This window comes from Lampetra planeri, chromosome 52 (assembly GCF_965212315.1).
Source record: "Lampetra planeri chromosome 52, kcLamPlan1.2.h2, whole genome shotgun sequence".
NCBI lineage: Eukaryota > Metazoa > Chordata > Hyperoartia > Petromyzontiformes > Petromyzontidae > Lampetra > Lampetra planeri.
This window is the reverse complement of record NC_136158.1, coordinates 2,818,465-2,839,334: the sequence shown is the minus strand read 5'-3', so window position 1 is coordinate 2,839,334 and position 20,870 is coordinate 2,818,465. Positions and strand designations below refer to the sequence as shown.

Genomic DNA, 20,870 nt, shown 5'->3' with positions numbered 1-20,870 from the left:
TCTCTCTATGCCCCGCCCTCTCTCTATGCCCCGCCCTCTCTCTATGCCCCGCCCTCTCTCTATGCCCCGCCCTCTCTCTATGCCCCGCCCTTTCAAGTGGTAAGAGTTTCATTCATGGGCGGTTCGTGGTTGCAGAGATATAGCGATTTCAAAACGGGTCCATCTTTTTTTAAACGTCCTGTATATTGGCAATACAGGGATGATACAATTCGAGTGAAAATTAAATCGCGCTGCATAACGCAGCGTCACCATATCGCGGCGTCCCGAGTGGTTTGTCGTAAACCTCATCGCTCAACTTGTATTCAACAAGGAATTCACCAACGTGCAGGTTTACCACGGAGAACACGATTAGTTATCCGGTTGACGTAGCACCAAAAAGACGGAGTCGGAACAGCTAAAGGTCATACAACTTAACACCACAGTGGGCCCAACCACAAATTGGATTATATTTCCACAACCACACGGTCAATAATAAAAATGCGAGGTTTTTTTTGTCTTTTCCCACTTTTTTTTTTATGGATAATTGTGCCACCGGCATGGTGTTAATCCACGGGTACGAGGCATCTCGTGGAATTTAAGAAACCTCTCCACCGTTATATCCTTGGTTCTTTTGTTAAAGTCACGTATAAGGGAAATAATAAAAAGAAAAACTATTTTATAGTTTTTTTTTTAATTGTAAAGTAAATGTATTATTATTTTATTATTTCCCTTCTACGTGACTTTACCGAAAGAATCAAGAATATGAATCCCTGCAGTCACGAAAGCTTTAAATCGAAATCTCTCCACCGTTGTTTCAAACTGCCCGCGCCGGTGGGATCGTACCAAAGATATGCAGACGGAAAAGCCCCCCCACCCCCCCCCCCCCCCAAGGCTTTGATTAAAAACCAGCACTGAGATTTTAACAGCAGGAAGCCCCCTTATTTATCTCGCGCCAGTGATGTCGGTGCTATTATTACTCCTGCTATTCTGTCATTACGATTACTCTGCGAACAGGGTGAGCGAGACGCATTTAGGCACATGAGCGGCACCTTTGAGCGACGAGTTCGGGGAAAACCACAGCTGCAAGTCGGCATTTGCCCTGGACAAGGCGAAACCTGGCACACAAGTTGCGTTACACTTGTCCCACCCCCCAGCTGCCCCCCCCCCCCCCCCCATAACGCCCCACACGAACCAGTTGTCTTCTTGTGTCGAGTCTCTGCGCCGTTCACGTCAAAGTAGTATCTCTGTTGTTGTTGTAAATGCGACACGTTTATAATAACGCGATCGAACCCAAAACCTCTATTATGAATAATACTACGTGTTAAACTGTTAAAATGTGGTTCGCAATGTTCAGCGACATGAGGTAAGCTACGTCTTCTTGGTTCTTTAGGTAAAGTCACGTAGAAGGGAAGTAATAAAATAATAAAAATAAAACATAATAAAATAATTCTCACGACGTTTCGGCCACAACGCAAGCAGCCGTCCTCAGGTGAAGAACAGGAAAGAACCAAGAAGATGAATCCCTGCAGTCACGAAAGCTTTACATCGAAATGTAAGCTACGTCGCTGAGCTTATAATCATTTGTGGCCAGGTCGCTTCTGAAAAAGAAGCTAATGGCTCAGTGGGCTCTACCTGGTTAAAATAAATTTTAAAAAAGTTTCGTTTTATTTTGATGTTTTATTAAGTGATTTATTTATCCTTCCTACACTTTGCACTCCTATCGTGCTTCTGTGTTGCTTGTCGTCGTCATGTTCTCCCCCCACCCCAACTGGACGCCTGTAACAAAGAGCTTCATAGCTCATCGGATTCCTCCTCCAGTAGAAATATTATGATTCTGAGATCCGATTTGCATGATCGGCGCCGTATTAAATACAATTATTAGTTTTTGTATCAACCAGGGCCGGATTAACGAGAACCCGCGACATGGCATGTTGAGGAACCCCAAATATAAATATAATTTTAGACATGTTAAAAGACTGCTTGATAATGGTTGAAACGCAATACTCCAGCACGATAATGCATCCCCCATACAGTGTAGTCTGGTAAGTAATGCCACAGCGTCACTCTGCGTATCACACTGCCACCTGTGTCCCAAACTCAACCTTGTTTTTTGTTCGTTAAAACTTTAGATTTGGCTTGAAAATTCACATTTACCAACAGACAATGCCTCCCTCCCTCCCACTACGAAAACAAACTATAACAGCCATGGACAGGCACCCCCCCCCCCCCCCCAATCAAAACTGAATCCAGTCCCGGTATTAAAATTTTTATGAAGTGGTACCGACCTAACGTTGTCACCGATACGCAACCTTCAATTAGCACGGTTGGCTACGTACGGTGCGAAAGAAGTTCCAACAGATATTCCACACACAGCAAGCATGACTCACTTGGACACATCGTGAAACAAATAGCCTTACACTAACAACCACATCGACTCGTGGTGTAGGGACATGTGATCCCTCTGTGCATTGTGGCCTTGGTAACCTGCGGGAGGGGATCTTCACGCCAACAACAAGACCGAGGACTATCGCAGTACAGGTTTCGTTCATATTGGATCATGTTTACGGGAGTCGGCGTGTCGCCATGCTGGAGACAGATGGACAGAGCTCGCGCCTGACGACGCGATCCAACCCCAAAACAAATCGTGGATAATATCGCTCGCGGAAGGCTACGTGTTACAAGCTGTCGACCTTGGTTGGAAAACGTGGATGACGTCGAGGCTGCGATGTCGAGCGCGATCGTCATCAAGGAGCACGTACATACACACGAAGAGATCTGCCAGAATAAACGTTGATTCACGTTTCTTCTTCCCTCTGTGGCCGCGTTGAACGCCTGTAGGACCGTCTCAACAGAGCGGAATGCGAGCGTGTGTGTGTGTATGTTGAACTTCTTTCGCACCGTACGTAGCCGAACATGCTCATTGGGAGGTGCGGGAGGGGGGGGAAGGACAACAAACTAAAAACAAAAATCAGTTCTAAAAATATTCGTTTTAAATCTAGATGACTTAAAAGTGCGCGCAAGTGTGGAAGGTGACGGAAGAATTTTGGAAAGACTTGGCGATTGCCGTGACTGCTACCGTCAGTCGTAAATTCACAACGCACCGGGGCCTGGTGCCTCGATCTTTTTTTAAAAAGGTAAAGGTGCAGCCCTGCAATTTCTTGCTCTCGCCACTGTTGACGGAATGGCCTCTCCATGACCAAGAGCTCTGGAGAGAGAGCTCCTGTAGAAGTTGCTTAATAAAAAAACTTCAATGCAGAGTGAGAATTATGGCCAGAGCAATACGTTTGATTAAAGTAACTTTGATTGACTTTTTGTCCGTTGCGTTTGATCTCTTCCTTTTAAAGACGCTGCCTATGCGGCTACGGCAAGGGGACACGGAAGAAGCCGCTCAGCGCGTCGTTAATCACCGCGCGCCCCACACGAAGATTCACTTCTTCTGCGGCGTGCTCAGCTTGCGAACACTCTTCAGCCTCTGCAGCAACTCACGGATGAAGCCCTGGACGCAACGGAGAAGAAACGCAGCGCACAACGCCGGCGGTCACTGGCGCGGCCTCCCTGGACAACGCCGATAACGCTCCCCCCACCCGCCGCCCCCAGCCACCGCAAAGGGGCGACGCGAAAGGTCGGGGGGACACGACGAACACCGAGACCTGGAGCGGCATTCGCGCAAAAGGCCGCCCCTTACGCTTTTACACTTGAAGGGCACGATGTTAAACGGCAAAGGCGCGGCCCTGCAACTGCCCGCTCACGCAACCGCTAGCAGACGGGGCCTCCACTACAGAACTCCTCCTCTACAATGGTATTCGGTAAAGTCACGTAGAAGGGAAATAATAAAATGATAAAACTAAAACATAATAAAATACAATTCTCACGACGTTTCGGCCACAACGCGAGCAGCCGTCCTCAGGTGAAGAACAGCGATGTTTTTATTATTTTATTATTTCCCTTCTACGTGACTTTACCGAAAGAACCAAGAAGATGAATCCCTGCAGTCACGGAAGCTTTAAATCGAAATTTAATGGTATTTGGGTTCTAGCTTTTCGCTCCGCGATTTTAAACGGGAATTTTTTTTTACCGATTTATTTTATTCTATTATGAATATTTTTTTTTTGACCCGCTCTTCCGTGCTCGCCAGATGTCTCGGAAGGGCTTGGAGTAGCCCACGCTTTGCCCCACCGCACGCGGCCTAACGATCGATCGGCTTCGGTGCACACATTCATTCTGCTCGGCTAAAGGGGGATTCAATAAAAATTAACCCGTAAAAACAAAGTTTTTCACTATAACGTGGCATCGGTTTTATTTTATTATTCATTTCTGTTTATCTTGAGTAAGAGTTTCATTTTTATCACATTGGTAATTTAAATTAAATATGAAAAAAAAAATTCCTAAAAAGTGGAAAATTTTGGAACATTTTTTTCACGAAAATAAATTGTCACGCACAACGAGTCTGTGTGCAAAATGTCAGCTCGATTGGATCACGGGAAGTGGGTTAAAAAACGACCGAAAGATTTGCACGGTTGTAAGCGCGCAAGCAAGCAAGCAAGTGAACTTAATATAAAGGATTTAAAAACTCGCTGTGCTGTTTCAACCGCCCGTGCCGTTCACGCGGCTGTCGCAGCCGACACGAGCGGGCAAGCGACAGCGGTCTGCAAAGCGTGGGCTGAACGTCAACCTAGGAGGGTAGTTTCCACGCTCGTTGCTGCCCCATGACCTACGCTGACCCCCCCAAAAAAAACAACTTCAGCAGCTGTGAATGATAGGCGGCAAGCAGGTGTCAATAATCGGTGAGCCGGAGGAATTTTAACTGGCTTAGAGGTGGGGCTGATTCGGGTCATGTCACCCGAGTCGTTCGCAAAAATCCTTCGGATCCCGAGCCTTGCACGTGGTTTTCGCGAGGCTCGTTGTGGAAACTAAAGCGGACAACGCCTCCCTCACGCGTCCGTCTCTCCGCGTGAAAAAAAAAGAAGAGGCGTAGTTTTTACACGTCCCATCAATATACGGACACAATCACGATGCATATACTACACAGACATTCACTACAGACATTCAATATACATACACTTAGGTTTTTTCGGTAAAGTCACTTAGGTAAAAATAAATAATAAAAAGATAGAAATAATACTATTGTAAATTTTTATTATTTATTTTTACCTACGTGACTTTACCGAAAAAACTGAAGAGTATGAATCCTTGCAGTCACGAAAGCTTCAAATCTAGAATTCAATATATCATCAATACACAGACATTCACGATATATTCACTACGCAGGAAATCAATACACAGACATTCACCATACAGTCACTACACAGACAATCAATACACAGACTTTCACTATACATTGACTACTACGCAGGCATTAAATATACACTCACTGCGCAGCAATTCAATATACATTCACTACGCGGGCATTCACTACACCATAAGTACAACGAGCAATCCCAAGAGTAAAGGTAAACATTCACCTCCGGGTTTTTACTGCAGCCCTGCAGGATCGCCTGAAAGTGAGAAAAAGAGAGATGGACATCAATCACTGTTAGAAAGTAGCCCACGTTAAGCGCTAGATTATTATGGGAGAGTGGTGGGGCAGTGGTTAGCACACTGTGCTATCAACTCGGTCGAGTGATATCCAAATTTAACACGTGGGCTTTCGCGAGTAATGTCATCCATGAGAGGTTTTTTTTGGGTTAGATCGCATAACACATTCCTGCTGCGGAGGGAGCTGGTAGGAACGTTGGGTTGCTCGGTCAATGGCCAGGGTCAACGGCGGCGTGGTGTATTCCGCAAATATGCCCGACTGTGAGGGCGGGCACAAGCCGGCGTGAGTAGGTGAAACGTTGAGTTTTATAAGGGCACCACGGGGTGACCAGCCCCTCCCCACCCAGCCCCACCCCTCCCACTCCCCACCCTCCCCACCCAGCCCCTCCCCACCCAGCCCCTCCCCACCCTCCCAACCCAGCCCCTCCCCACCCTCCCCTCCCCACCCCACCCAGCCCCACCCCTCCCATTTTTGGATGCACGACGGACGGACGGACACAATAATCCCCTGTGGGCTAGTGGAACCAGGTGGTTCCTACCAGTAAAATCGTCACTAGTACAACACACCGGTGTTGCTGTACTAGTAACAAATTGGCACGTCCTGTTTAAGTGACAACCCTTACTAATTGGCTGTGTCGGGTGGTGGCGGGTTTAACAACACATTTATATATTTACGCGATCTAACCCCAAAAAAAAAAAAAACCCTCTTATGGATGAATCAAAATTTTGGGTTTCCCCTTCAACGACCTGCACTGTCCAGGATGGTCAATGCCCTTAACCGGCACGGCATGGGGAGGCCTTCATCCCCGAGTGTAATGACAAATAACTCTTGATGATACCCTTCAGCTTCGTGTGGAAAGTGAATTCTACAAGATTTACCCTTAAAACAAAATACGTGCGCTATGTATGTATATATGTAAGTACGTTGAACTTCTTTCGCACAGTACGTAGTCAACCATGCTAATCGGAGGTGCGGGCGAAGGACACCAAACTAAAAGCAAAAAGCAGTTCCAAAGAAATTAGTTTTCAATCTAGTTTTAAAAGTGCATAGGTCCAATGGCCTCCTAATATTGGAGGGAAGAGCGTTCCAGACGGTCGCAGAAGCGCACCTGAAAGCGCGCGATGCGGTGACCGTGTTTGTTCGATGGCCAGCAGCCAAAATCTGCTGCTGCTGTGACCGGAGTTCATGTGATAGTTTATGTCCCTTGACGAGATCAGCAAATTATTGTGGGTCTATTCTGGCAAGTAGATACATCACGGCTTCTGCTGCTGATGATGATGATGATGCAAGTAGTTGTAAGGCATGCAGAGAGATGTCTCATTTTTCCTGAACATGCCCGCAGTAGTGCGTGCCGAAGGCGATGCTACCCGGGTGAGGCCGGGGAGGTGAGGCGCACTACTCCAGGTTACGAGCAGCTGTGAGAGCTTGCGCGTTAAAACGTCTCGCTTTCTGCCAACAAGATGACAACGCAACTAAGAGGCGTTCGTCAATCGGTGGACCGTAGCGCGCGGCGTCACGCGTTAACACGTGCGTTGTGTATAAGCCGCCTCTTGTTTGGCGACGGCTGGGAGCCACACATCTCCCACCATGGGCTCGAGACTGAGCTCCCAAGGCTCGAGATTCATAACAACGGACCGCATTGTTGAGACTTCCTCAGCTGCTAACTATCAATCATCATTATTCTATTCGGCCCTATGGTAACGTGGCCAGGTCTGCGAGCAACAAGAGCCCTTCAGGACAGAGTCGTCCCATAGGACAACGACGGTTAACTTCCCCCACAAAACCGGTGCTCATTTTTTGTTATTGTTGTTGTTGTTTATCAATGCCAGAGGGAAGACGGGCTTGACAGTCGACCCCCTGACCGCGATTGCATCATGTGACCTTTCAGTCGCGAGCCAGGCAATCACATGGCGAGTGATGTCATCCCCTTGGCTGCAAGAGACTACCCGTTATCGCTGGTTTCTTAAAACCAAGTTTAGGGCAAACCTTGACTCAATATCTGTTCTTTCTAAAGGGCAAGTCCCGAACAGTAACGGAACGTAAAAAAACTTCGCTCAATATCATTGCTTGAGTTACCGTGAACCCTAGCTACAGACGGCTAGACAAATGGATACCTAACGGTATTATGATCCTAACCCTGCACGGTATCCATGCCGTAGCCTACCCCCAACTTCCCTCCGACCCCGCCCCCAGACAGCCCCTCCTGTTAAGACGGAAACCGCGCGACCCGCCGGTTGAGAACCGCTGCATCAACGCTTTCGACCTCCGTTCGGAAAGCATCAGAAAACCCAAGACAAAGATGCCATTGACAGCACTTGCCCTTGCAGTCTGTAACCCATTAAGTGAAAACAGCACGAGCACTTGCCTTCTTAGGGCAAGGCCACAAACTCTCTGGCCGACGCAACGTCGGGCAGCCGGCTCTAACTGCGACATCACCCCCCGCCCCCCCCCTCCCTCGCTGACCGCAATGTTTAGAATGGGCAATGAGGTACGTGGTCGTAAATCACGGGCATTCGTGGAGACTCGTGCGTGCGTTTTTCTCTGTTTGGGGCGAGGGTTACGCACACTACACGTGTTGGGTCGGTGCGTTATTTCAGGCCGGCTAAGCCGCTTCCCCGTTTTAATTCACCCGTAATCCAACCGGGATTCCGCAAGCTAGAGTGGAACCTCGCACTTTGTCTTTCGTACGACAACACGAAGAGCGGATTTGGAGGTGAAGTGAAGAGCGAGCGGAGCTTGGGCATGACGCGTCGCTAGAAGGGCCGATGGGACTCCAGTTCCCAACACCCTGCACTACAGGATGGTCCGGGTGTCTTGTGACACCCCCCCCTTCCTCCCAATGAATTGACGCCGAGGGGGGGGGGGGTCACAAGACCTACTGGACCACCTTGTATATCTAGCGGTGGAATGCTCTACAGCAGCGTGACTTACAACCTCCTCCCTACACCAAGAACTAGGACTGTGATCGCTGCCAGGCGTCATTTCTCCACTCCCGTCACCCCTCCTGCACGACAGCTCACGGTGAAACGCTCCACAGCAGAAGCGGCACGACTCACGACCTCCTCTCAACACCGAGGACCGGGGCTCGTTGTCACTGCCGTGGTTTCTCCGTGGCGACCAACACCGTCTGGAAGGCGTCCCATCACCCCCCATGCAACTTCACAGCAGAGTTCAGTCTGCGTCGACTTTCAAGAGCCACCTCTTGAATAAAGGCCTCACCTCTCCCGCCTGGCTTTCAAGCGACGCTGAACTTTGCCTCCGCACCCCAGTCACGGTCATTTATGTCCGCGAATTATTGTGCCCGTTACAAATTGCTTTGACATCACTGTCGTTAAATTTCGATTTAAAGCTTTCGTGACTGCAGAGATTCATCTTCTTGGTTCTTTCGGTAAAGTCACGTAGAAGGGAAATAATACAATAATAAAAATAAAACATAATAAAATAATTCTCACGACATTTCGGCCACAACGCAAGCAGCCATCCTCAGGTGAAGACCTGTCTCCCCGACAGACCTGGTCTTCACCTGAGGACGGCTGCTTGCGTCGTGAGAATTATTTTATGATGTTTTATTTTTATTATTTTATTATTTCCCTTCTACGTGACTTTACCGAAAGAACCAAGAGGATGAATCTCTGCAGTCACGAAAGCTTTAAATCACTATCGTTGTCTTCCTGTCGCCGAGCATCGTAGTTTTGCCCGTGCATCGCGTGTGCGCTGTATCGCTTGGGTCACCCAGGTCCCCCTTTGAATCCCACTCGGAAAAGAGATGGGTGTGGTTTGAGCCCTCAAATGGGCTCTGGCCGGCGTTATTAACTAGACGACATTTAATGGTTGCTTCTCTAATGGCATCTGCTGCGCCCTTGCTAATGCTACGATTCCCTGGGGTCTCCCTACACCATCGCAAAGGGCCGTTATTATTACTCTGCCTATTTACCCTGGAAAGCCTCACCGAGTTTCACCCATTCTATTTTCAGGACGGTGCCTGCCGTGTGTTCGCAGGAGCGGGCGATGATTGCGGGTAATCATCTTGGATATCATCATTAGACCTCCTTTGCCAGTACCAAAATATAATAATAGGGTTTTCCCCCTTTTTTATGGCAAAAAAACTGAACCCTTTTAACAAAAATAAAAAGGGTAAACCCCCTATTATTATATTTTGGTACTGGCAAAGGATGTCTAATGATGTAGATGCTCACCCCGAGCCCTCATTACTTTGATAGTGCCGCTGTCTTTGAGCTGTGTACGCCTTTTGGCGTCCTCTGGTCGAGCACCAATTGGGTCGAGGCTCAAAAGAAAGCCGTCCCTTGGTGTGGACCAATGAGTTTCAAGGACAATGCATCATATATTATCATAGTGTGTGTTTTTGTTTGCATTTCACTGTAAGTATTGTGGTTAATGCAGACATGAATCCTTGTAAAAAGGTTTCAGTTTTGTTGCCAGAAAAAAGGGGAAAAACCCTATTATTACATTTTCGATATGTAAGCAAATTGTCTAACCATCGTGATATTTGAAATGTACCTATTTTCAATGAGAAAACGTGGTGTGCATTTGTGTAATTCCTTCACAAAAAGTCCTGGTCACAAAAGCAAAGTTTGTGGGGAATAATAGCCATTTTATATACTTTTGAGGCATAAGCAATTAGAACATAACACTTACTACCGACGAACAAAAATCGTGTTACATAGTGTTATGTTATCCATGGCCGGCAATCGAACTTAGGTCGCGGTGTTCATAGCGCAGTGCTCTAACCACTCCACCACGGCATCGCCACAAAACACACGGGTCTCCTGCATATTCCACACGGGATATTGGGGCAAGTACTAATAGCAAGCAACTATGTGGGGGTCGCTGGCGTAGTGATTAGCACACCGCGAACTCGGCGACCTGGGCTTTATTTCCGAGCACGGCTAACATCAGTGGCGCACACGCACGCGCACACGCACGCGTGCACACACGCGCACACGCACGCACGCGCACGCACACGCACACGCACGCAGGAGACACGTCGGTAATTTACACGACCGGTGGTGGCGGTATCATACCCGCAATTTTTTCGCCTTGTCCTCATCCTCGTCCAGTTCCAGTAGCTCCTCCACATCGATCTCCAGATCAGGGACGTCCGCCTCCTAGGACACCACACACACACACACCACACAGATCTCCCATTAGCAGCCAGGCGGTGTCGGTGGTGGCGGTGGTGGTGGCTATGCTGATGCACGTTGCTGCCTGTTATCCGGCACCGTGGGGGCAGCAGCAGCAGGGAGGGTTTGGTGAATCGCCGCACAAATTTCGATTTAAAGCTTTCGTGACTGCAGGGATTCATCTTCTTGGTTCTTTCGGTAAAGTCACGTAGAAGGGAAATAATAAAATAATAAAAATAAAACAATAAAATAATTCTCACGACGTTTCGGAGGCAACACAAGCTTCCGTCTTCAGGTGGAACCGTCACAGCACGATAGCTGTATCAAGTAAGATACAGCTATCGTGCTGTGACGGTTCCACCGCACAAATGTTGAGAAACTCCCATCCTGTTGGGCGTTAAGGGGGTGCCACACCCTGGATCGCCAGGTGAATGGGGCACAGCTCAAGTGGGAACTGATCTGCATCTGTTCCATCTGTATGGGATCGTGTGTTGTCCTCTCACACGCTTGGGTTTTCCTCTGCTGCTCTGGTTTCCTCCGACTTGTTTAAATTAAGTGCTCATTATTGAACTTACTGCATCTTAAATACATAGAGAGAATCGCAGAGCTTAGACAATTTTTCGTGATGCCAGCTCACCTGGCCTGGCTGCCTTCCAGCTCGACTGTTACAACTTGAAATTATTATTATTAAGGTTAAGATTTTGCACTCATCTGCGATTAACGGTCCATTATAGAGCCATATTATCATCATTATCATCACAATCCGTGGGCAGATAGCCCATAGATGTCTACTGCGCATTTTGTCATTTGTTGTTTCCACTTTCTTCTCTGTCTTGTGCCACTATGATCAAGTCGTGGACACATCTTTCTGGCACCAATCTCTTATGATGTCGTCAAGTGCAGGTAGTCACCGACTTACGATGGAGATGCGTTACGACGACCCCATCGTAAGTCGAAAATATCGTAAGTCGAAAATGGCCTAGCCTACCCAGGAGTCTTAAAGAATGGTGATAATTTAGCAAAACAGAGCAATTTACAGTACCGTACTGTATAAACTATATGCGTACAGTACATCCCGGCAGCGTCCCAACGTACAGTATCGTATCTCGCACGCTGCTGCGTTTGCCTGCCGCGCGAAATGTTAAATATTTTACAATTTTGTCGTATCACTATCGCCATCGTAAGATCGAAATATCGTAAGTCGGACCATCGTAAGTCGGGGACTACCTGTAATCCTATGTTAGGTCTTCCTCTCTGTTACTATTCGTTACATTTTTCCGAACAACACACTTGGCGTACATTTCCAGTTGCTTCCATTTTTTCCAGACACGGCGCAGATTTCCACGTGATTTACGTTTTACGGATCATCGACCCTGATGCAAAGGCAACACAAAAAACATACGCGGCTTTCTGTGTATGTCTATGAATTTAATTCGCTCTTCATGTGATAATATAATTAGCGGCCTCTCCTAAAGCAATCTTGAACACATTAGAATAAGTCAAATTGACCTTCTTTGCAATGCTAACGAGGACCAATAATGCAATTGAGGGTGAACTCCTGCCATTAGCTTATTAAAAAGGAAAGCAGAACATATACGCCAAACCACAGCTGGGCACGGCGTTGTTATCAGCTGCAAGGCAAAGCAGCAAAATCTACGAGTCAAACCGCATGCCCTTCCTGCTTGAGCGCGTTCTATTTTCACACACACAACGCTTATTGCAAGTGGCACACATCTGGTGGTCCGGTTCGAATCGTCAAATTTAGCACCGCTGAAAGTCAGTCATCGCCATCATCAACATCGTCATCGACGGCAGCCATGGTCGATCCGCTGCTGGATGATCAAGGCCTCCGCACAAGCCGGCGCTAACCGCCACTTCACGCGATCCTGCGATGTCATAATCCACCGTGCACAATAACAGATTTCATTGCTTCATCTCCTGGGCGGACGTATTATTCTTGGACGCCTTTCATTACTCGGCTGCCACTCCCATTGTTATTTTTGAACTTTGGCCATCATCCTCCCTCCGAGCCGTGGTGTGTCCTGACCAAGGCCCCTTACTTTTTCATAACAGTCCATAAGACGTCTCTAGCTTGTACCTCCGATTAGCACGGTTGGATAGGTACGGTGCAAAAGAAGTTCAACATACAATTCCATGTGTTCCACTTTCCGTTTCTCAGTGGAACCTCAATACAGTAACATCTCTCCGTGAATTATTTCGGCGCGCTTGAGTTTTTATTCCGTTTTTTTTATTTTCACAAAGCGTGACAATCGATTGGCGAGCACATTTCTCAACAGCTACGGTGATCGAAAGCATCACCCCGAGAGGCACTCTCAAGTCGTACGCACGAGAACTTGATACTGACCTCCGGCCTCCCACTCTTCGCGATAGCACGGCTCGGCATGCGTGCGTGCGCGCGTCGGGATTATCCAATTTGCCATCGTCAGCTGGGATTTCTCCCGACTTAAACTCCGTAATGAAATTGCTTGCACGGCGTGGTACGCAGTATTGACTTGCATTATTGATCGCGATTATAATTTCCCCCTTAATATGGTAGTTAAAGTAACCAGGCTTGGCCAGGAACACGTGGGGTGGATGGAAGGTTGATAACTGAAGGTCAAGCATAATGGAGTGGCAGGTGAAGGGATGGAACACATCTGAAAGGATGCTAACCGAAACGTTGCGAGTCATGACATTAGCTGGAATATATATATTTTTTTACCCGTTCCTCTTTTAATGAAACTAAATGGGCTTGGGCAGGACGCGTGATGGCGTGATTGCGCACAGTGGCCGATGGTCAAGAGTAACAACGGAGTGGCAGCCAAGGTTTGGAACGCGTCCGAGACTGACGTGGAACGGAGGAGATGGAAGCGATGAAGTCATCTCGTGTGCAGGTGCTGGGTGGATTTTAACATCGCGAGATGGTGGAGGCTTGGGGAGCCCTTGAACCGGCAGTGGATGACGACTGAAGATGATAGTACTTCGTATTTATCAGCACTTTTTTTTCTGGAAGACTTTGCACTTTTTTCCTGGATTTTTCTGTTTGCGTATAGTCACTTTAAGATGTTTTCTTGTTCATGTTTTAGTTTTTTATTTGTTGCGGTTGCACCCGATTCAAGGGACGAATGGCTCACAAGGCTATACCAAATAAATGAAACTGAGCATATCCTGGTACTGTACAGTATTGATACTTCCTCTTGTTTATGATATGCCTTAGATGCAGATACCCTTTTTGAGCTTGTGTGACGTGGCTATTGGATAATTTAACACGTAGCAGGCTTTCGCGACCAATATTATTCATAATAAAGGTTTTTGGGTTAGATCGCGTAAGTATGAGTGTGTCGTAACCCTCCACCACCCGACACAGCCAATTAGTAAGGGATTTGTCACGTGAACAAAACGTTGGAGAGTAAATCCCCAACATTTACAATTTGAGTACGACGTTTCGCTGGTGATTACATCCCAGGGGTTCATGTTTGGATGTAAACGCATTCTTTCTTTTAACGTGAAGGTATTTTGACGGGATGTTAAATAAACTGCGAGACAACACCAATGATCGAATTAACGCGCACACAAAACACAATGGCCTTTGAAAAAGAAATCGACTTGAACGCAAGCGATGTCGTCAGCTCTCGGAAGTTTCGCAAGGTGGGAGCCTCGATTAGTGCAAGTCAGGGCTGAACGATTTGGGGAAAATGTCTAATTGCGATTTTTCTGACAGATATTGCGATTGAGGTTTGATTTGCGATATTTTTTTAAAAGTCAAGCTTCAGTTCAATATTCACTGTGTAATAGATTTAAAACATGTGATGGAGCATTGCCACATGATACCGTCAAAATATGAACTGCCTTATATATTCTAATGCAACGATGAGAACCTAAAATATATTAATATCTTCCAACGTGTATTTATTAAAATGTTTTAATTTAACTAGAACAAGCAAACATAGAACAATTGTTAAGTTAAATAAATAGAGTTATTATAATAACAAAAATAAAACAATTCCAATAAGAAAGTCATAGGACTTTTTAAAATCGCTAAAAATCGCAGCCTTTGCAATTTGCTAATCGCATTGTTTCAAATTGCGATTAATCGATTTGAATTCGATTAATCGTTCAGCCCGAGTGCAAGCGGCCACTTGTGTGCAGACAGGCGGTACAGGCTACACGAAGCGGTTCCTGAACCTTTACTCAAAATATGCGACGCGTGACAGCGTTGGCCCACAAAATTAAAGTTGTACTGTACTCCCCCTTGCACGTGCTCAATTTGTGTTTTCGATTATTTAGGGGCCGTCCATTAAAATGACGTCACGCGATTTTGGACGATTTTTGACCGCCCCCCCCCTTCGTCACACGGCGTCACAAAAAGTCAGACCCCCCCCCCCCGCCCTCAAATATGACGTCACAAAGCTATGCCCCCCCTAAAATAAAACATGCTTCAAATCGCTTTAAACTATTGTCATTGTAGTGCGTATTTAATGTGCCGCTGCACTCTGATGTTGTAGGAGAAAACATTTAGTAAAAAGTCTATTTAATTAAGTAGAACGTGTTGTCTATATTTATTAAAAGTTGCGCATTTTGATGTGAAGTCACATTTCTCAACCGCCCCTCCCCTCGTCACACATCGTCACAAATGTCTGACCCCCCCCACCCCCCAAGGTGCGTGACGTCATATATGGACGGCCCCTTACAAGAAGAACATATCTGGCCACGTCTCGCACCCCCAGGTGATGAACCACTCTGCCGCGACAGTGCAACCACGTGGTGTGGAGCAGGTTCTCATCCAGCAGTGGATCGAACCAAGGCTGGAACATTTGCCGACGAAGCGATCGAGCGCCGTGTCCTCTCCCATCGCTGAAAACTCAAAACACTTCGGTCAATAACACCGCGGGCCTTAAACATGCAAATACATAACAGGACGACGTTTCGGGCAATGGCCATTGTTACGTATGTATGCGCTCAACTTCTTTCACGGGGAGGTCACAACAAAGTGAAACACGAAAGGCAGTTTTTTTATACAGAATTAAGTTTTCACATCGTTTTCGTAGCACACACTGCAACAACCACCACCACCAACATCACAGTGACATCTCCAATGTGATACTGGGGATAGAGTGGCCGGGGCATGGGGGTGGGGTGCGTCTCGTAAAATTTCGGAGTTTAAAAAGCCATCAGGGGAATTGTTCCGGTCGACCAGCAAACGTTGTCCTTTGTGGCATGTGGTTGCAACGTAGAGCCCTACACGTTTGTATTGCTCACTGGGTGAGGCTTTAAAGATTACACTGGTCAACACACTTTTTCTTGCATAAGGTATTCCAACGGGTTTAAGGTAATTTTGGGGTGCCGATTCCAAATCTGGCATCAGGTTTTTGAGATATCAAATATTGCATTTTCAAGAAAAACTTGCAGAAGAAAAATATTAAATAAATGTGGATATCTACATAAAATTATATTATAAACACACTATCCTAAAAATACAGCACCGTATTTTAACACTAAAGCAGTCACTGACTCGCAACAACTTGCAATAATAAGTGATAGATATTAATTTCGGGAAAAATCAATGAAAATGGGGTATGCCGGTAGCATAAGAATGAGATGTGATAGAGCAAATCTGAGATCAGATTTGGAATCAGCACCCTGAAATTAGTCTAAAACAGCTGCAAAAGTCCAGGCCAGAAAAAAATGATTTTTTTGTTGACCAGTATTATTCATTGTAACGAGTGGGATTGGCAGCTGACCGCTCGTCCTCAACATTGGGGTGAGAGACCGGGGAGGAGGCGAAGCTCACAACAACGAGCAGAGCGAAGGGCGGATAAAATTCAACAAGAAGAAAAAAAATCGCCAACAGATGGCACAATCGCTGTCACAATTACCAACTCCGTCATCGGTAGAACGATAACCACCACCCATCGCCATCAACGAATGTGCCATGAACACAAGCTCGCACCATCACCGCCAGCACAATTGACCATCGCAACGCCATTACGACACCATCACTACAGACATCATCACAATACCATCGGCCACAAACTCTCCCACATCCGTGACAATCACCACCACAATCACCAACATCACCACCTCTAGCCCCATCACCACACAACTCCCCATCATAATGACTTCACTCTATACAAGATCATCATCACTATGGACTCGCTCCATCACCCACATCACCCCCTCGGCCAATCACTAACCTCACATCACCATCCGCTCGCCCCATCACACAAACGCCGCACCACCATCATCACCCCCTCACCACCACCATCACACACCACCACCCACCACCCCCTCGCCCCACCATCACCACCCACCACCACCACCATCATCACCACCCCCTCGCCCCACCATCACCACCCCTCGACCCCACCGTCACCACCCCCATCACACTCCATCACCACCACCATCACACACCTCCATCACCACCCACCATCACCATCATCATCACACACCATCACCACCCACCATCACACTCCACTACCCACCACCACCAACCGCTCCCATCACCACACCCTCGCCCCACCATCACACACCACCACCACCACACACCACCACCACCACTCCCTCACCACCACCATCACCACTCCCTCACCACCACCACCACCATCACACTCCACCACCATCACCCTCACCCAACCATCACACACCACCACCAACCGCTCTCATCACCACTCCCTCGCTCCACCATCACACACCACCACCACCCACCACCACCATCACCCCCCACCACACACCACCATCACCCCCCACCACCATCACCCCCCACCACCCACCACCCCCCACCACCCACCACCACCATCACCACCATCACACACCACCACCACCCATCACCACCAACCGCTCCCATCACCACTCCCTCACACCCCACCACCACCATCACACACCACCCATCACACACCACCCATCACACACCACCCATCACACACCACCCATCACACACCACCCATCACACACCACCCATCACACACCACCCATCACACACCACCACCACCATCACCACCATCACACACCACCACCCATCACCACCAACCGCTCCAATCACCACTCCCTCACACCCCACCACCACCATCACCCACCATCACACTCCATCACACACCACCACCACCACCAAGCGCTCCCACCACCACCACCCACCACCACTCACCACCCACCACCACACCCCACCCCACCACCACTCACCACCCACCACCACACCCCACCACCACTCACCACCCCACCACCACACCCCACCACCACCACCCGACCACCACCATCACACCCCACCACCACTCACCACCCACCACCCCACCCCACCATCACACACCACCACCACACACCCCACCCCACCACCACCACCCCACCACCACCATCACACTCCACCACCACTCACGCCGCCGGGGAAGAGTTGCCCGAGCTGCGTCTCCATCCACTCCTCGAGTTCGAGGCGCTTCTGCAGCTCCTTGCGGTCGTACTTGACTGTCACCTTCCACGGTCTTCGCTGCTCGGGGTGGGCCTCCTGGTGGGACCCGGCCGCCTCGAACAGAACACGGCCCGGCCCCGTGTCCGTGTCCGTCCCGCCCGAAGCCATTTCCCTTCCTCCTGCCTCTCGTCTCCTTCCCCGTCCGTCTCTGCCGACGTTTCAGAGGCTTTGACTGCGGCCGCTCGGAGCTGCGTGGTGTGGTGGTGGGGTGGTCACCGTTACACCGCGAGATTCACGTGGCGAGAGGCGGGCGGGCGGGTGGACGCACGTGGAGATTGGGTGAACTTTAGGTGAATGGGAGGCGAGAGGACACGAGATGGACAACAGAATGGGTGAACGGATAGGCAGACGGGAGGATGATGTCCGGATGAGTTGTCTGTCTGGCAAGATATCTGGAGAGAACGGCAGACGCAGTGAGATGGGATGAATGGGGGTTGGTTGGGTTGGGTGGGTGGGTTTTCGGGATAGGCGGTCAGATATGCAGATAGAGAGGCAGATGGATGGGTTGGCAGAGGGATGGGCGGATGGATGAATGGGAAGTACAGACAGACGCGTGGACAGATAGGCAGGCAGGAAGGCAGGCAGACGGACAGATACTGGGCTATTAGGAAGGCAGGAAGACAGGCAGACGGACGGACGGATGTAGGGTCGGACGGGCAGACAGCCCAACAAATAGAGAGGCAGAGAGACCGTCAATGACAGATGGACAGGCAGACATAGACCGAGAGAGACACAAAAAACAAACTGAGACAAAGAGATCAGCGCACAGACATCAATCCACACCGACAGACAGACACACACACACACACGAAGAGATGGACAAACAGAGGCACAGAGAGACACAGAGAGACAGGCAGACACGGAGACACAGCCTGCCCTGTGAACAGCTGTTCGCCCACGTGTTACTGCTCCTGCCACGACTCCACGAAGCGTGGGCACAACCATCCACGCCAGTTCCCACGGGGAGGGGGAGGGTGTGTTGGTGATGATGTTAAAGCTATTATTTAATCGCTAAACCACTCTCCCGAGGACATTACATGTCAGCTATTATAAATTACTTATTGTAAAATACCCTTTAGGCAGAGGCAATCCACATTTAGCTGCATTAGAAGTGCTTTGGAGGTGTGGAGTTAAATCTTATTGCACCCCCCTTATGGTTGGTTTCACATGGTACAGTCTTCCCTACACAACAGCTCTGATGTTCAGGCTGGACAAAGGACTTCATCGTGTGATGAAACCCATACTCGACCCATTCAGGACCAAATCGACTCACACACACATCCACCCATATTCTTTTTCGCTCCCAAAAAAACAACGTAAAAGACAAAATCAGAATCGGCTTTAATTATGTAGACTGTGGGAGAAATCCAATGAGCTATGAGGATCTTTTTTCACTCACGTCGAATGAATAATATTACGTGTCAGAAATAATGTGGGCAAATAGATTTAAATGTGTGTCAAGTGCAAACTTAAATTATAGTCGGTTCTGAGAATAAAATAGTTATACTGGTAGGAACCTCCTGGTTACACCAGCCCACAGGGGATTATTGTGTCCGTCCGTCCGTCGTGCATCCAAAAATGGGAGGGGTGGGGCTGGGTGGGGATGGGCTGGGTGGGTAGGGGAAGGTGGGGGAGGGGCTGGGTGGGAGGTGGGGCTGGGTGGGGAGGGGCTGGTCACCCCGTGGTGCCCTTATAAAACTCAGCGTTTCACCTACTCACGCCGGCTTGTGCCCGCCCTCACAGTTGGGCATATTTGCGGAATACACCACGCTGCCGTTGACCCTGGCCATTGACCGAGCAACCCAACGTTCTTACCAGCTCCTTCCGCAGGACAATGTGTTTATGAATAAATTAGTTATATAACAATTTCCCAGTGGTATTTCCTATTGGCAAGGATTCTAGAATCTTGTGATGGGAGGATATCTCTACCTTTAAGAATTGTAACTTTATCGATTCCACATAACGGTGCAGGATGATGCCATAGGAAACGACTTACGGTGTCCCGTGTAATGAGAAAACACAGTGCGTGGCGACTGTCCACGTGCGTTTAGTTCTGATTGTGAAAATAAACTACCGATTTGAAAGTTACTTTATAAATCGACCAAAACACTCGAGTTGTCGCGTGTATTTTTTTTATTATGCTGATGCCAGTTGCTCAATGAAGCGATTGGAGTCGTATATCCATCAAGGAGGGGGCAATGGCCGTTTAGAGTTAGGGGCGAGTTCAGAGATCTCGTCTTGACTCAATGACTTGATGAACGAAAAGCTGCATGAAACAATACATTGATGAATAAGCTCGTTGATTGGATGGGTGATTGCTTTTCATCGTGTGCGCACCGACACACCTGGGTTGTAAAGATGTCACGTGACCCCCAATTGACCCCTAACGTTGTTTTCCTTTGCATGTTCATCTGTTTAAAAATTAACCTTATTTGTTTCAGATACGTCATACGAGTTCTTACAATATTGAAGAACGGCTTGTAGTGAAGAGTATGAGATCAGGAAAGATCACAAACCAGAAAAACCATGAAAGGCATACGAGATGATTCATGTGAAAGATTTAACAAAGAAGCTCCACCAAAATGGGCAATACTGAGATGGAAACAGCAAGCTATTTTCCACAGGAGCAATTTTGGATGGAAAAAAAAAGCAATGCGCAGCAGTTGCCGACTCAATTATGAGACATCTGGACCACCCCTTCAGATTGGTCGAACTTACTGGCCTCGGGTGAAGGAACTCTACTAGGAGAGTGGGACCG

The 20,870-nt window shown here is 48.1% G+C and overlaps 1 protein-coding gene across 1 annotated transcript; it reads right to left on the bottom strand.

Annotated features, from left to right (window-relative positions):
- Positions 1 to 1,654: 1,654 nt before the first annotated feature.
- LOC144734593 (protein phosphatase 1 regulatory subunit 14C-like) lies at positions 1,655 to 19,036 on the bottom strand. The gene is made up of 4 exons (XM_078616849.1): positions 18,023 to 19,036; positions 10,558 to 10,641; positions 5,442 to 5,474; positions 1,655 to 3,475 (listed from the first exon to the last, which is right to left on the bottom strand). The coding sequence occupies exons 1-4, from the start codon at positions 18,218 to 18,220 to the stop codon at positions 3,407 to 3,409; spliced, it is 384 nt and encodes a 127-aa protein (XP_078472975.1). The 5' UTR covers positions 18,221 to 19,036; the 3' UTR covers positions 1,655 to 3,406.
- Between the last annotated feature and the right edge of the window lie 1,834 nt (positions 19,037 to 20,870).